Source organism: Orycteropus afer, unplaced genomic scaffold (assembly GCF_000298275.1).
Source record: "Orycteropus afer afer isolate SDZICR_OR568_19922 unplaced genomic scaffold, OryAfe1.0 scaffold00052, whole genome shotgun sequence".
In the NCBI taxonomy this organism is placed as follows: Eukaryota; Metazoa; Chordata; class Mammalia; order Tubulidentata; family Orycteropodidae; genus Orycteropus; species Orycteropus afer.
Window position 1 is genome coordinate 10,400,587 of NW_006921639.1, and position 16,382 is coordinate 10,416,968.

At 52.7% G+C, this 16,382-nt stretch overlaps 1 protein-coding gene across 1 annotated transcript in view; it reads left to right on the forward strand.

The window, feature by feature from the left end:
* The first annotated feature begins 1,268 nt into the window (after positions 1 to 1,268).
* Positions 1,269 to 16,382, forward strand: part of ZCCHC24 (zinc finger CCHC-type containing 24) — a 78,262-nt gene continuing 63,148 nt past the window's right edge. Inside the window, exons 1-2 of the mRNA XM_007938643.2 lie at positions 1,269 to 1,514; positions 14,042 to 14,242. Of these exons, the coding sequence (XP_007936834.1) occupies positions 1,269 to 1,514; positions 14,042 to 14,242 (447 nt within the window). The remainder of the gene's footprint in view (positions 1,515 to 14,041; positions 14,243 to 16,382) is intronic.

A 16,382-nucleotide genomic window follows, 5' to 3' on the forward strand; every position in this document is an offset into this window, starting at 1 on the left:
TCGACCCCTGAGGACTACCGAGAGACTGAGGGGCTTCAGGGTGTGTCTGCCCAAGGCAGGGGGCAGGGGCTCCCCCTAAGCAGACTGGGACCAGCTGGGCCGTTCAGGGGTGGGTGACAGCCGCCTTCCCGCGTCCTCTGGCCGAATGGCGACTTGCCCAGGCACCCGGCACCGGGCGAGGGCGGGCTGGGGTCGGGGACCCGGGCGGTGGCCTGGGGCGGGAAGCGAGGCGGGCCTAGAGCAGAAATAGGAGAAGAGAGAGGAGGGGGAAGGTGAGGGAAGGGGGCGGGGAGTCATTCCTGGGGCAGGAGCCGGGGCCCCCCTTGGCGAGCCGGTCCGCAAAGCGATTCAGCAGATGGAAGGAATTAAGTGGGAGGGGGAGGGTCCTACAGTGATAGCGAGCGGAGGGAGGGAAAAAGGAAGGGAGGAAAAAGTGTGTGTGCGTGCGCGCGCGCCTGTCTGCGAGGGCAGAGACAGAGACCCATCAGATGAGACAGAAATAGAAAAAGACTAGAAGAAGAGAGACAGCCACAGAGAAAGACGACGCGACCCACAGAGAGACGAAGGACTCAGGCAGATTTTACCCTAAGAGAGAAGAGAGAGTATAGGAAAGGAGAGGAAACAGGAAAGGAGAAAGGAGAGAGTGAAAAATGAAACAACTGGAGGGGATTTGGAAAGTAGAGAGAGAAAAGAGCAGACAACAGAGAAAGTACAGACTAACTTGGCCCAGGCTGTACACAGCTCCCGGCTGGCTCTAGAGGACAGTGCCCCGGCCGGAGAGTGGCTAGGAGGGGTCGCGGTGGGGTGGGCCGCCCACGGCCACGCCCACCCGATGCTACATGCAGATGAGCCAGTTTTCCCATCTGACCCCGCCCTACTACTACATATTTAATGAGATAACCAGTGGAGGGCGAGGACTGGGCCAGACGGGGCGGAGTGGGGGCGGGACCGCCGTGGACCCCACCCCGGAGGGGGTCAGCGCTGAGGCAGATAGCGGATCCCGGGGCGGGGCGGGAGGCGCAGAGGGGCGGGGCCAAAAGTTTCCTGCTCAACTTTCGCTGTCTCCTTCCTCCGCCGGCGCGCGCCGGGTCTGCAGTAGGGGGGAGGCGGCGGCGACAGCGGCTGCAGGCAGCGCGGAAGGTGCAGGGCGCGGGGGCTATCTCCGTCGGTGCTCGGGCGGCGGGCAGTGGGCGCAGGCTCCCCGGTGCCCGCCCCTCCGCTGTGGGGGGGGCCCGAGCGGGCGGCCGGGGAGGGGCCGCCGCTGCAAAATGAGCCTGCTGTCGGCCATCGACACGAGCGCCGCCTCGGTGTACCAGCCGGCCCAGCTGCTCAACTGGGTCTACCTGTCGCTGCAAGACACGCACCAGGCGAGCGCCTTCGATGCCTTCCGGCCCGAGCCGCCCGCCGGCACTGCGCCCCCGGAGCTGGCCTTCAGCAAGGGCCGCCCGGAGCAGCTGGGCTCGCCCCTGCACTCCAGCTATCTCAACAGCTTCTTCCAGCTGCAGCGCGGAGAGGTGGGTGCCTCCGCGCGCCCCCGCCCTCCATTCCACCGCGCCAGGCCATTTCCGATCTGCCAGCTCTTCCTGGCTTGGCCCTGCCCGGTTCTGCATTGCCCGGCCCGGCTTGGCTTGGCTTTGCTGAGCTCTGCCAAACTCGCCGCCCGAAGTCCCCGGGGCGCCGAGAGCACGTCACCTCCCGGATGAGCCCTGAGCCCAGCGCAGCCCAGGCGGGGCCCTCCCGCCCGCTCTCCCAGCCCGGGCGCCCTGCCGAAAGGGGGCTGGAGTGGACCTAGCGGGGCGAGGGGCTCCAACTTCTCTCCAGACAACCCGGGCACAGCCAGGGCGGGGAGCCCCTTCCAAGTGTCCTTCCCACGCCCAACCCCATCCCCCGCTCCTGGCTGCCGCTGGCTGAGAGTGCGGATTCTGCTCCGAGCTCCTCTGGAGGCGCCTAAAATCTGTTTTTTCCTCCAACCTCTGCGGTGCTGGACCCGAAGGGCCCCATGGAGAACAGTGACTTGCCCACAGAGCTTTTCCTGCTGTTCTCACACGAGACCCCCAGATACATCCTCCAGCCACTGCCCTCCCCCAGCCACATAGGAAGTGGTTTTTGAGGGCTTGACCCCGCAGACTGTGCTGTCCCCCGCCCTCCCAGCCTGGAAGGAAATGAAAGGGAAATCCTCTTGAGCTCTTGGAAGGGGGGCGAGATAGGGGGAGAGCTTCCAGCTGCCCAGCGCCTTCTCCAGAAACCTGGGCTGGCTGCGTTGCAAAGTCTGCCTGTTCAGTGGATTCAGTTACAAAGTCGATAGGGCAGTGCATCTTGCCCAGCCAGACAAATACACAAATCGCCATGACCTCCCACCCCTTTTGAGAGATCTTCTCCAGAACCTTCCCAGATACCACTCCTGTCTCCTTTCAGCTTCAGCCCTCCTCCTCCCCACCCCACTTACCCCTGCTTACCTCCTTTGGGAATTAATTGCAGACACCCTTTGTGCCCTTCACTCCACTCTTCCCTTTAGGCAGCTCTCTGCAAAGTGAGGATGATGCACATGGGGTTCAAACACATGGACGTCATTTTCCTTCAGAGTCAGTTTGGGGAGTTACAGCTCTGACTGAGTTAGGTGCAAAAGGCCTGGATGTGCTTGAGGGTGTGATGGATGTGGGAGGAGCAGGCAGGGGAGTGGCCCTTTCTAGCCTCCTGTGTTCAACTCTCATTATTTACTGAGCTCCTACTGTGTGCCAGGGAGCTCTGGTGGTGTAGTGCCTAAGGCATTTGGCTGTTAACCACTCGGAAGGAAGATTGGGGAATCTAAGTCTGTAGTGATATCGCTTCAGAAACCCAAGGAGGGGTCGCTATGAGTCAGATCCAACTCAACGGCAGTGGGTGGACTGTGTGCCAGGCTTGGGATTAGGGAGTGCCCTATAGGTGGTCCTTGTCTGGGTGAGACATGTGCATATACAACACTGGCCTGAGACCCAGAGATGGGCGAGCACTAGTCCAGCTGAGGGAAAAAGTGGTTGACCTGGGTGTAGTGGGGGAAGGAGGGTGTAATAGAGGGAGATGAGTTTGGAAAACCCTTTAGTACAAGGTGAAAGTGTTTCTAGCCAATGCTTTTTGTAAACTTGCTCTTGGCTGGGAGTATTTCTTTATTATGAGATACTTTGCCACCTCATCAGGGAACTGGTTTCAAGCGACCAGGAATTTTGGAGGACCGTTTGTGGGGTGTTTCTTCGGGACTCAGGTCTTTTTGGTTGTTTATTCTCTTACCAAAAGTTTGTGGGCTCCTGGGAATTCAGGGTCATAGGCTGGTGGGGGCCACAGAGAAATAGACAAGATGATACAGTGTGAATGGTGGGTGATTTGATGAGGGTGGTATGGGAGCCCCAAGGGACTCCTCATCCAGGGAGGAGAGTGACCATGACCCACGGGTCAAGTGAGAGTCTCTAATCAGTCCCTCCTGGCCTCCCTCTGCTCCACCCTATGGTGGCCTTCCTCCCTGTGTGTGTGTGTCTCCATTGAGAGGGCCTAGGAGTTTGGGCCCATCAAAAGCTCCTGTGGGAGTAGGATGTTGTGCCTCTTCTTGGAAATTTCTGGCATCCAAAGTCTCAACTGAGTCTCAGTGAGAATTACCTCCTGTCACATCATTGCTACTTGCTTCAGGTTACCCATAAAGAGACACATTCCTTTTCTGTGGCCAGAGTAGAATGAGCTGGTTAAGGTTATCTAGAGCAGTGATGGGAGAAATCTCTCATGACCTGGCTTTGAGAACTCCGTGTCTCTCTCTGGGCCTCAGTTTACCATATGCTCAATTTAGTCTCTGCTGTCCTCCAGAACGATGCATATGGGTTTGAAACTTGTGTAAACAGGAGAGGATCTGCCTGTAGACAGGCTGGATTATAGGAGGCTAAAGGGGCTTCTCTCAGGCTCACAGGTCAGTGGCTTCCTTGGAGGGGCTGCAGAGCTGATCTTGCTGGCTTCCAGAAGCTTCTTTCAGCTTCAGACTCACTCATCCTCAGCCCTCAACTGTTTGCCTCCTAAACCCTCTTGGAACCCCAGCTGTGCTCCTGGGGACAGGCCTTTCCTGCGTCCAGGGCTTAGATGGTGACCTAATATGGCCCCAAAATAGCAACTGGCTGAGAAGGCAAGAAAAAATACCCCCTACCTCAGTGCCGCCAAGGGGCTTGTTGGAGAAGAAGCAGGTTGTGTGTGGGCTGGAGGGCACTCTACAAGGGGATCCAGTGGGCCTAGGAACGTCGCCATTCTGTGAGAGGCCTGGCAAGCCTGGTGGCAGTGCCTGTGGATGTGACTTGCATGCTGACCACTGACCGCGGCCTGTCTGCACCAACCCCTGTGCCAAGAGCCCACCCCCTCATGCACCACCCCCAGGCTGCTCCCACCACAATAGCAAAACACCATGAATGCAGCTGGGATTTTGGTGGGGGGAGTGTGAGGACATGGGGGCACAGAAGCCTATTGTCCCCCTGGAACCTCACTCTGGAAGCTGAAGATAAACCAACAGTTCTGAGTAGAACACTGGCCCTGGGAGCAGAGAAAGGGGAGATGTCAGGGGGTACATTTGTGTGCAGGAATAAGCACTAGGCGGTGACCTGGGACTCTCACTGGGGCAAGGGGATGATGAAGGTGGTCTTAAAAGGCCTCTGGGTCTAGAAACTGGTCGTGTTTCACAGATCCTCCCCCCACCTCCTCCAGATGTCCTGCCAAGGTCCTTGGCACTGATCTCAACATTTGGGTCCCGGATCCTCTGAGAAGCCATTGAAGGTTTTAGCCTTCCTCCAGAAACATGTTCATGTGTATACAATTTTGCACACAATCTCAGGCTAGGGATGAATCCCAGATTCAAAATCCTGATCCTCTGGCTCAACTATATGTCTGTGGAGAGAGACTTCTGAGGCCCTTGAGTGAGCCCTCCTCCCTCTGCAGATACCCAAGGAAGGCAGCTCTTAGAGGGAGTGGGGGTTGGGCCGGATGAGGGTCTTCCCTGCCAAGTTTTGTTTGGAATTTAAATTCACAGCAGTGTGGGGGTTATGGGATTCCTTAGGAAAAGTAGAGCTCCCCTCTTGTGGAGCACTAGCTCTTGGGCCCCTGAGAGTCTATTTAGACCCCCTCCTGGGTAGTTCCTTCACCCCCTCAAGGGGAGCTGTGGCTGCCCTACTCCATTCAGGTTGGTTCCTGGGACAGCCATTTCCTTTCCCTTTTCCTCCATGAACAAATGTGGCCTGAAGATGTGGTCCTACTGTCAAGTGACGCTTTGTATGAGTGAGGGAAGGGTTTTGGGGTCAAATGAGTTTGGGAAACACAGCATGGTGTTCGTAGGAAACCTGTTAAAGGTTCTTCAGCCCAACATTTCCCATGTCTCTTTGACCAGAAAATGCTAGTGTTCCTCCTAACAGCAGAGGCTGCTTCCCTAGAGGCGGACTTCTCCCTTAGCAAACTTCCTAGAGCTGTGAACTCAGAATCCTACTGCTATCTTCTGCAGCACCAAAGACCCCTTCCTCTTCTCTACTCTGGCCAGTCCCTTGGCGATTGGAGGACAGCAACCAGGTGTCATGAGGCTTTATAGACCTCCCCCTCCAGTGCCTTCATCCAGTCCTCATAGACATGGCTGCTAGAACCTGCACAGGAGCACTGTGGGCCTTGCTCTCACAAGTCCCTGGTCTTGACCATTTTCTGAGGCTTGGGTATGTCATCTCTGCCCATGACTGGAGGCTGCCGTTAGGATTTGTAGAAAAAAATCCTATTTCTCTCTGAGCATGGTGGGGATTTGCCTCCCTGGGACCTAGAGTGGGGTGCAGGAGCTGAAACTGCTTGCCACTGCTCTTTGTTGTTGTGGTCTGTGTGTGGTAGAGGTTGGGGGGCATGTAGCCTTAAGTTCTGAGAGGAATGGGTGTTATAGCCAGGAGTTTGCAAGATACCCCTGCTCCCTTAGCCATCCTTGGGAAGCTGAGCTATGACTCAGACAAGAAGGACCCTCATTTGAAAGCACATTGGGGGAGGTGACCTAGCCCTCCCTCTTTCAAATTCAGTTGACTGGGCAGGCCTAGGGCTTGGAGGAGCAGGCACCATACCTCATGGTCCCTCTGAGTCAGGTGGAGGGAGGAAAGCAAGCTACATTAGTCATTCTTGATTAGTAACAGGAGAGAGCCAGGCTCCATCAGCACCAGGAGAAGGGACCTTGCAGAGAAGATGGCCTTTGGAGTAGCATTTCCTTACTTGTAGGTGGCATTTACTCTTGACATATTTTTCTTCATAGCTCCCATTTTACAGAAGGGAAAACAGAGGGCTGGCAAGTCTCCCAAGTTAGTGGCAGAGCTGGATCTAGAGCACTTCTGTGTTCCAGCTACCAACTCTCACAGTGGCCCATCCTGCAGTTGGTTCCCAGATTCCCTCTCACCTGGATCATTCTCTGGGCCATAGTGCAGGGCAGGCATTCTGTCAAGCCTCAGTACCTCTGACATTTTGGTCTTCATCCCAAATCCTTGGAGGGGTGGTGGGCATTGGTCATGGGTATTGGGTTTGCTCCCATGTCCCTGTTCCAACTGCTCCCTGGAACCCAGCATGGGCTCTATGGGGTGTGGGTCCAAGGCTGGCCTGGTTTAGGAGAGGCAGACAGATGCTGTGTGCTTCTGTACCTTTTGTATGCAGCATCTCCATTTTCTAGGTGGGGAAACTAAGCCACTTCAAGAGGAAGATGATATGTGCAGTGAATCAGTGGCAAAACCCAGGCTCAAGCCTCAGTATCAGGATGCTTGATCTATTGTGTGTGTTTGTTTTTCTCCTTTGGCCATGCTGGTCTTCTTGAACTTTCTGAAAACACCAAGTACTCCCATTCCTCTAAGCTTTTGCACTTGCTCTTTCTTCTACCCAAAATGCCATTCCCTGCCCTTGACAGATTCCAGCTTACTTCTCTCTGTGACCCAGCTGGATCATAAAGCTTTACCAGACCACCATGGGAGCAAACTTCCTCCAGCTTCTGTGTCCCTGTGACAGACCAGTTGTATATGCTTCTGGTAAACATGTCACAACCATTGCTCTTGATGATAATTTGCAATGTATGTATCTGTTTTGACCACTAAATTGTCAATGGTCTGAGAGTAGGAATCTTAATTTTTTCCACTTAGCACTCCTACCTTCCAATGCTTAGTCGGTGCTTAGAACATACTAGCTCCTCAATCGATGTTTGCTGGGTAGATGGATAGATGGATGGGATGGATGGATAGTTGGTTGAATTGAGGATGGATGAATGAATTGAGCTGAAATCTCCCCTGTCTTTAGTCTTCCTGATTGTAACTATAAGAGTGCCCTCCTCAGGCTCTTAAAACTGAAACTAAACCCATTGCCATTGAGTAAATTCCAACTCATAGTGACCCCCATTGGGTTTCCAAGGCTGTAAATCTTTATGGAAGCAAATTGCCACATCTTTCATTCATGGAGCAGCTGGTAGGTTCGAACCACTGACCTTTCAGTTAGTAACGAAATGCTTTAATCACTACACCACCAGAACTCCTTCCTTAGGCTCTTAGCCATTTGTTTTACCTTGCAGAAGAAATTTTTATTGATTGCTTGATTAATTAGAATAAGATTTGAGAGATGATGAATGCTCTGTTCACAGAAGTATCTGAGCAGAAGCATAGGTGGGCTAATGGTTCTTGATTTTTCTTGTTTATGGACCTCTTTGAGAATCTGAAGATAGCTAGAGCTCTTCTCCCCTGCAAAATGCACAGAATGCAAGCATGTGTGCGCATAGGTACTACGTTAACATGGCATTTCAGGAATAGCATGCACTCTTGTGTTGACAATAGACAGTAGACCCCATGTCAAGGTTACAAACCTCAGTGGTAGCCCAGACTGTCTAAATATTAGGTCCCTTCTAAATTGTAGGTCTGGGATTATTAAGTTTGTGCTTTCTGCTTTCACTTAGAGCTGTGAAGCAGAAGCATGTATCAGATGAGTGGTGGCCCGGGAGAGAACCAGAGGAACTGAGTGGGGTGGGGTGGGGGGTGGCAGGGGTCTTCCTTGAGTCTTCTCTGCTTTGTCTTACTGTCACTCTCTGCTTCCCCATTGCCTAGTCCTTTTCCCTTTCCCGTCTATTCCTCCCACCAAAAAGAAGGTAGTCTTCTTATTTAAGTTAGAATCCACTAGCTTTTATTGAGCATTGGTTGGGTACATGAAGGAAATGCATTTTTCATCCCTCCAAGAGGCCATGACTGTCCTTGGAGGTCCTGGGGTGAAAGGGTGCTGTGACAGTCATAGCCAGCCCTGCAACCTCCTTGGGCCACAGAGAAGCAGGCACAGAGCCTGGGTCTAACCACCGTCAGGTATTTCATTGTCCAACTTCTTGCCTTGTCCACTGATTGTCTTCTCCTCTTCCCAGCCCACCTGCCTTTGTTTGTGTATAGAGGGTATGTGTGTATTTGACTCCAGGAGGCAGGAGCCCAGATAGACCCCAGGACTGGATGAAGGGCAGATGTCTAGAGAAGTGGTTTGTTGTTATGTGCCATCGAGTCGGACTTGACTCATAGCGACCACTCCTTGGGTTTCCGAGGCAGTATCACTACGGAAGTAGATTGCCCCATCTTCCTTCCGAGGAGTGGCTGGTGGGTTTGAACCGCCAGCCTTCTGGTTAGCAGTCAAGTGCCTTAGCCACTATGCTACCAGAGCTCCCTAGAAGTAGTAGAGTCTACAAAATGAATGATTTCTTATCCCAAAGAGAAGAGGTTGGGTGCACGTATGTGTGTGTGTGTGTGTGTATGGAAAATTAAAAAAAAACAGTTGCTGTTGAGTAGGTTCCAACTCATGGCAACCCCACGTGTGTTGGAGGAGAACTGTGCTCCACATGGTTTTCAATGGCTGGTATTTTAGAAGTAGATCACCAGGGGTCTTTTTTTCTGAGGTGCCTCTGGGTAGATTCGAACCTCTAAACTTTTGGTTAGCAGCTGAATGATTAATTATTTGTATCACCCAGGGACTCCATGGGGATTATTTGTTGTTGCTGTTATGTGCCGTCAAGTCGGATCCGACTCATAGTGACCCCTCCTTGGGTTTCCGAGGCAGTATCACTATGGAAGTAGATCGCCCCATCTTCCTTCCGAGGAGTGGCTGGTGGGTTTGAACCGCCAGCCTTCTGGTTAGCAGTCAAGTGTCTTAGACTTTTTGGGATAAGAAAGCAGGTGTTTAGGTGATGAAAAGACATCCCCTCAGGGGACTAAAATCAGAGAGTTCTTCCTTCAGGGCACAGTGACTTGCCTGCTGTCTCCATTGCCTCGCCCAAGACCCGTGACCTTTACCTGCAGGTGCTGCTCCCCTTCTATGCCTGCTGCTCCTGCGTCTGCCTTTGTTTCTGTTTTTGTTTCTGTTTTTTGCCTCTGCCTCTTCCCTGCCCCAGTCTTTTCTCCCTCTGGGCTGCCCTCGGAAGTTTCTGCCACCATCCTCAACTCCTGCCTGCCCCCTCTTACTGTCCTGGGGCAGGGAAAAGGGGTGGAGGGGAGGAGCATGGCTTGCTTTGGGACAAGTGGAGTCAGTCATGGAAATTTCTGCCTCCGCGTCCCAAATTTCTCAGTAGAACCCCCAATCTTTGTGTCCCACCCTTCACACAGTTTAGAGAAGCTGACACTTCCTCTTGCCAAGCTGAGGAGCCCTGTGCCAAGGAGAGTGGTCCACACCTGGCATTTTCTTCTGGCTCCCTTTTCTGTAGGGGAAGCCAAGTCTTGGGGGCCATGTGGGGACTGAAATATAACAGGCTAATAAGCCTGGATGTGAATCTCATAGTAACACACACTGACTGTGTCTTACTCAACCGCTGTGGGCCTCAGTTTCCAGCTCTATAAAATGGGGCCTATAATGCTCATCTTAATAGTGTTCTTGCCAGGTGTCAGGGAACTAAGGAAGAGAAGGGATCTAGTAAAGCATATCACATAGTAGCTTTAGTGTCTTCCATCTAACTTTCCCCTAGTAACCAAGTGAGAACCTTGGAGAAGTTCCAGCAATGGGTAGGAGTTTGACACTCAGTATTCCAGATGCGGCATGAGAGATCCCATGCTTCCTTCTGGCGGAGGAAGGAGGGGTGGTCTCTTGTCTGAGGCTGATGATTTGGGCCTAGAGATGGCCCAGGGGCTGCCCACCCACCACAAGAGTGGGGCTGCCTTTGATCAGTCAGCACCCAGAGGAGCTTTGTCTCGGGTAGGAGCTCCCTCTGTCTTGGTCCATGGAACCCTGAGGCCCAACCTGAATCCTTCAGGGTGTCAGGGCATCCCTACCACATCTGTTAGATGGGGCTCCAGACCTTTTCCTGCTTGTAAGTGTCTTTGTCCAGGACAGGAGTGGATTTAAGGAGCAGTACAAACACTCTGGGCTCTGTAGAGTAGCTGAATCTTTGCCTGCAGGTGTGTGCACTCTTGTCGGAGACACTGTGCAAAGAAATTCAGGAGAGACTTCAGAGCCTCTCAGACCATGACAGGTTGGGCCATGTGGTGGTCTTTACACCTAGCTAGGGGCCGACTCGATGGCAAATAACAACAACAGCAACAACAGAGCAGCAGAGGTCAGGGAGGCCCCTGGAGAAGGCTAGAGCCTTTTTGTCTAGTGGGGCCTCTGAGAACACCTGAACTGGTACTTTTCTCACCTATTCCTTGGAGCCTGCAGCCTTGAGGAAGGGGAAGGAGTATGTCCAAGGCCACACAACTGGAGTTAAAGACAGATCTAGACAAGGTCCTAAAGGTGGATTGGATGGACAGAGAGAAAGACATTTCAGGAGAAAGGGCAGCAAGTGCTCAGCCAAAGGAGATGTTCCATGGAGATGCCTGGAGCAGTGGCTGGGCTGTGGCCGAGTCATGGCTGGCCATTGAGAGGGAACCTATGTGCTTTGTCCACTAGCTATAGATGGAAGGACTTTCACAGATGATGTCCACCTTTATAAAGTACCCTATGGATGCTGGGTATACCTGGGTGTCTGAACTTTAAGAAAGTAGGACCAGGGTCATCATCAAGTTTGCTCTCTTCCTCCCCTCCATTTTCCAGAGAGGAATCTGAGAGGCCAGGTCCTAGCTCTGTGGCTGGAGAGGAGGGAGCTCTTATGTCCTGGGATCTGCTCTGTTCAGTGCAGTCCCTACTCGCCTTTCACCTCCATAGCCTGAGCAACTCTGGGCCTTGGGAGAGGAAACAGCTTACAGCCCCACCCACCCTTTGCTCATACCCAGTCAGCAGGACTGATGGCCCTTAGGCCTGGCTGTGTGCCCAGGCTCTGGGTCTAGAGCCTCAGTTTCCCCATGTGTATCACGAAATGGGGTTGAATCAGCTGAACACTCTCTGTCCTTTCAGCTTTAAGGTGGTGTCTGTCTTGAATTGGGGGTGGGGCAAGGGAAGGGGAGAAGCCATTAAGGGCAGGCCAGGGGCACTGGAGGTGGGGAGGCAGTGGAGGTGGGAGCTCTGGCTTCCTTTCTCTGTGTCCATGGAGCTGCCAGTGGGACAGGGCAAAGCTGTATCCCTTGTGACACGGTAGGTGGGGGCGTTGAACTGCAGGGAGAAGGCAGCCTGCTCTGAGATCTTAAGCAGCCCAGGGATACCCGTGGGGCTCTCGTGGGCAGGGAGCATGGCTGCAAGATGGGGGGAGAGACTTTTCAGGGTGTAATTAGTGCACTTTCTGGCACCCACCAAACTTCCCCTTCCTCTTGACAATTTGCTGCCAAAACAGACCTGATTCCTGTGGACTTACTTAAATCTTATCCAGGAAAAAAAAAAAAAGAAAGAAAAAAAAAAAAAGGGTTGTTATTTGTGAAATTGCATTTCCCAGCCATGAGGGTGAGTCACACACACCATTTGGAGCTTCAAGTGTCTTGTTTGGATGAACTTTTATCCGGGTGGTGAGGGTGATGCTGCCCTCCCTCAGACCAGTTTCATTCAGTGGGGAGGGGGCCTGCTGGTTTGGCAAGAGTCATGGAGGTAAGATAAGGAGAAACTTTACCGTTGGAAAGTTCAGGGGTTCCCAAGTCTGTGGGCTGGGCTGGCTGTATCTGAACCACCTAGGAGAGCTCTAAATGCAGATTCCTGGTCCTCAGTCTCAGGTGCCTGCTTTGGTGGGTGTGAGGTGGGGTCTAGAAAAGGATTTGCTGAAGAGTTCCCAGATTATTAATACAAATTTGTATACTTGTATAGCCAGGGGTAGGAGCTCTGGTAGCATAGTGGCTAAGGCACTTGACTGCTAACCAGAAGGCTGGCGGTTCAAACCCACCAGCCACTCCTCGGAAGGAAGGTTGGGCATTCCTACTTCCGTAGTGATACTGCCTCGGAAACCCAAGGAGGGGTCGCTATGAGTCGGGGCCGACTAGATAGCAAACAACAACAACAACAACAACATAGCCAGGGGTAAAGACCACCAGCATGGGAACCATGACTCAGAGGGTTGTGGGGAGAATCAGCTATCTTAGTAAAGTTTCCAGTGCCTGGAACATGGTATGTACTCAGTATATGTTAGTATCTAATCCAATTTCCATCTGAACTCTCTGCCAGCCTGTAAGAGCCCCCATGATGGGCTTGTACTCGTCAGGGATAGGGGACCACTCCTTCTTGGGCTTAGCTGAGAGCTGGAGACTGAACAGTTTGTGAGGTCTCTTTCACTAGTCCTGTGTTTAATGGTTCCCAATATCCTAAAAAGGACTGGGTAGTGGGAGAGCAGAGATGGTCATTGGGTGCCAAATTCCATCCCCTAATCACGGTAGGCCATCTCTGTGTTGAGCCTGGGGTGCACGTATGTGGTGACTTTCAGATCCCAAGCTCCGGGGCACATTTCTCTCTGTACACAGGAGGGAACAGTGGCCCAGAGAGGAAAAGGGCTGGCTCAGGGTCACACAACAGCATGCTGTTCGGATGCAGAGACAGCGGTGGCATCCAGCGATGAGAGCTGTGTTGTTCTCTGGGAGGGGAGTGGCAGATCCCACATCAGGACTGAGTAGGGAGGCTCTGTCCTGGACAGGGTCTCTGATGCCCTGGGGCCAGCCTGCCTTTCTCCCTCCCTCCTCTTCCCACAATGAACAGAACAATGACTGCCTGAGCCCCCATCTGCTCTATCTATTTAAGGAAGCCTGAGACCCTTTCTTACAGGGGCTCTGTTCCCCATCAGCCTGAAGACTCCAGAGTAAGGCTTTATCTCTGTTATCAGATTCAGGGATCCCCCAAGTCAATGGTTCAATCCTGGAGTTTTGGGGCCCTGGGCTGGGTCAGGGAATGATGCCTGGGGGAAGCAGCCTCTTTCTAGCCTTGGCCTTGGCCTCTGCAAGCTTCACGACAGGCCCCACCTTCACTGAATTCCAGTGTGCCCGGCCCCCTCCTATAAATAGAGGCTATATACACCAGGAGGGGGCCTGGGCCTCGTCTGCTTTGAAGCTAGGCGAAACGTCTGGTTCCTGTCATCTGGAGGTGGAAGAGGAGGGAGAGGTGGGCTGCTTCATTCGGCAGGCTCCCAGAGAGGTGGTCTTGGCTGGGCTGAGGACTCCGTGGACGCACTGCACAGGCCTCATACTGCAGGAGAGCCATTGTGTCTCCCTGGGACCAGGCTGAGGGCTGGACTCAGTTTTTTTCTCCTGTAAAATAGAAACAATGTTGAAATGGTATTCCCGTCCCTCACAAGATGGGAAAACTGAGTTAACTCAGAGATCAGTGACTTCTGCCTAAAACCACACTACAAGTGGCACAGCTCAAGTCTAACAGGTTACTTTCTAGTAAGCCTTCCTACTTCGTGGCAATGTGTAAGGAAATACTGATAATAATAATGGCATCATTGCCATAATCTTCATCATCACCAGATATAAGATAAAGTGCTTTACACCCATAACCTTGTTTCAGCCTTCCTTATGGAAAACCAAGCCCATGGCTTGCCCATGGACACGCAGTTAGAGTTAGGATTTGAACTTGGGCTGTTGGAGGCAGAGCTCATGGGCAGTTGAAGGCTCAGCATGGTTTCATATGTGTGTGTGTCTATGGGCCCATGGAAATGGCCAGCCTTCTGGAGCTCTCACGGCCTCTGTCTCCCCAGGCGCTGAGCAGCAGTGTGTACAAGAGTGCCTCACCCTACGGCTCCCTCAACAACATCGCTGATGGCCTTAACTCCCTCACCGAGCACTTCTCTGACCTGACCCTCACCTCTGAGGCACGCAAGCCCAGCAAGCGACCCCCGCCCAACTACCTGTGCCACCTCTGCTTCAACAAAGGACACTACATCAAGGATTGCCCCCAGGTAAGGCAGTCCTAGCCAGGCAGGGCTTTTAGGTTCCCTTATGACCTATGGACCTGCTTCTGTGGGTAGGGCAGGCAGAGTGGAACCTCCCTCCTCAGAACCCTTCCTCAAGTGACTTTCGGGTCTTTACCTTCTTGTCCCTTCTGGTATTTCTGAGGTAAGACTGGCTGATGTAAACAGGACAGAGATCCAGCCGGGCCCATGCTGGTGAGCCAGCAATCTGAGTGGGAGCGTTCTAGACCCCAAATTGAGGTTCTGGGCCTTCAAGTCCCCAGCAGTCTTCCTGCCAGGGTGAGTCCTGTTCCAGCGGCAGGATGGGGGGCCAGCAGCCTCCTCACTGCTCTCCCGAGGCCCCATCTTCTCACACTCACAGGGAAGGAATGCAGGCTTAGGGCCAGGAAACCAGATGTGTTCCCCCTCCCCCAGACCCCTGTAGCAGCAGCCTCCTCCTTAGGGGCCTGTGAAGGAGGAGGGGAGGGGATCCTGCCCTCAACTTTGCACCCCAGGAGAGGTCTAGGTGAAGACCTCGGACACTGTGGGCTGGACATCACTCCCTTGGGGTGGAAAGGAAGCCAGGAGATGAAGGGTGTTGGAGCAGCTCCAGGCTCTTACTCAATGCTTCCGCATGACAGGACAGGATACTGGGGCAGATCTCATTCATGGGAGGACCCCCTACTCACTGGCAGGCATAGCTTTGGAATCCTGAAGAGAAAGGGTAACAGTTGTTTTGATATGGTAGTGAGATTATCAGTGATTTTCTTCCTATTATTTTTTTCACATCTTCCAAGTTGTTCATTAAAAACAAAACAAAACAAAAAAAACCTCACTGTTAGGGAGTCCGAATCTGATTCATAGCAATCCTTCCTTGGGTTTCTGAGGGAATATCTCAATGGAAGTAGATCACCCTTCCGAGGAGTGGCTGGTGGGTTTGAACCGCCAGCCTTCTGGTTAGCAGTCAAATGCCTTAGGCGCTACGCTACCAGAGCTCCTAAATTGTTCAAAATATGGTACTAATTTCACTTTCTATATATAGTAGAATTGGAATCATGGAAATTCTGAAAATCTGTGTAGTATACCCTCCAGATGTTAGATGCTGAGGGTGTGGTTGAGTGGGTCTGGGGGCCTTCCCGGACCCGTGGGAGACCTAGATGCATTTGTTACCCGTGACGTTCCTGAACTCTCTTCTCAGAAAAGGCCATGTCATGCTTTAGGTCTTTGCTCCTTAAAGTGTGGCCCAGGGAGAGCTGCATAGCAATACCTGGGAGCTTGTTAGAAGTTCAAGCTCTCAGGCCCCACCTCAGACCTGCATTTAGTGAGATCCTCAGGTGATTTATGTGCTCTTGGGATCTGGACCTCACCCAGCCCCTGCCCAGAGAAACCCACTTAGGACCTTGGATATGAGAGAGCTGACTCGCTGGTGGCTATCTTCTAGATGCCATGCCTCCAGGGGGCTCTGCCTACCCCTCTGTATACGGAGTAAGCAAGGGGCCCTTGCTTAGGGAGATCTCAGCAGAGGGTGAGGGCTCCATCCCCAGGGGTTCTCTGGGTAGAACGAGGGCAAACAGGCAACTAAGGATCTGGCCATGACTCACCCACTCAGCAGCCCCTCAGGCTCTCCCTAGCCAAGTACCCAGCATAGGGTGTCCACACAATCATTCACAATAAATCAAGAACTCCTACCTCCAGCCTGTGAAGTGAGCGGAGCATAGGTTAGCCCCATTTAAGGAGGAGACACAGAGGCAGTGTTGGTACAGTGTTAGAACTCCTTTCCATGCAGGAGACCTGGGTTCGATTCCTGCCCACTACCCCTCATGGGCAGCCACCACCCGCCTGTCAGTAGAGGCTTAAGTGACACTGCACAGGTTTCAGAGGAGCTTCCAGACTAAGATGGACTAGAAAGAAAGGGTTTGTGAACTACTGCTGAAAATCAGCCAATGAAAATGCTGTGGATCACAAAAGTCTGATCCTATTATGTGTGTGGTCAGGAAGGGCTGAACTGACAGCAGCTAACAGTTAACAAGAAGGAGACAGTCTAAGTGCTTTCCAAGCATCATTTCATTAAATCCTTACAACTACCCCATGTATTAAGTGCTCTTATAGCCTTATTTTTGGGAGCTCTGGTAGCATAGTGGCTAAGGCA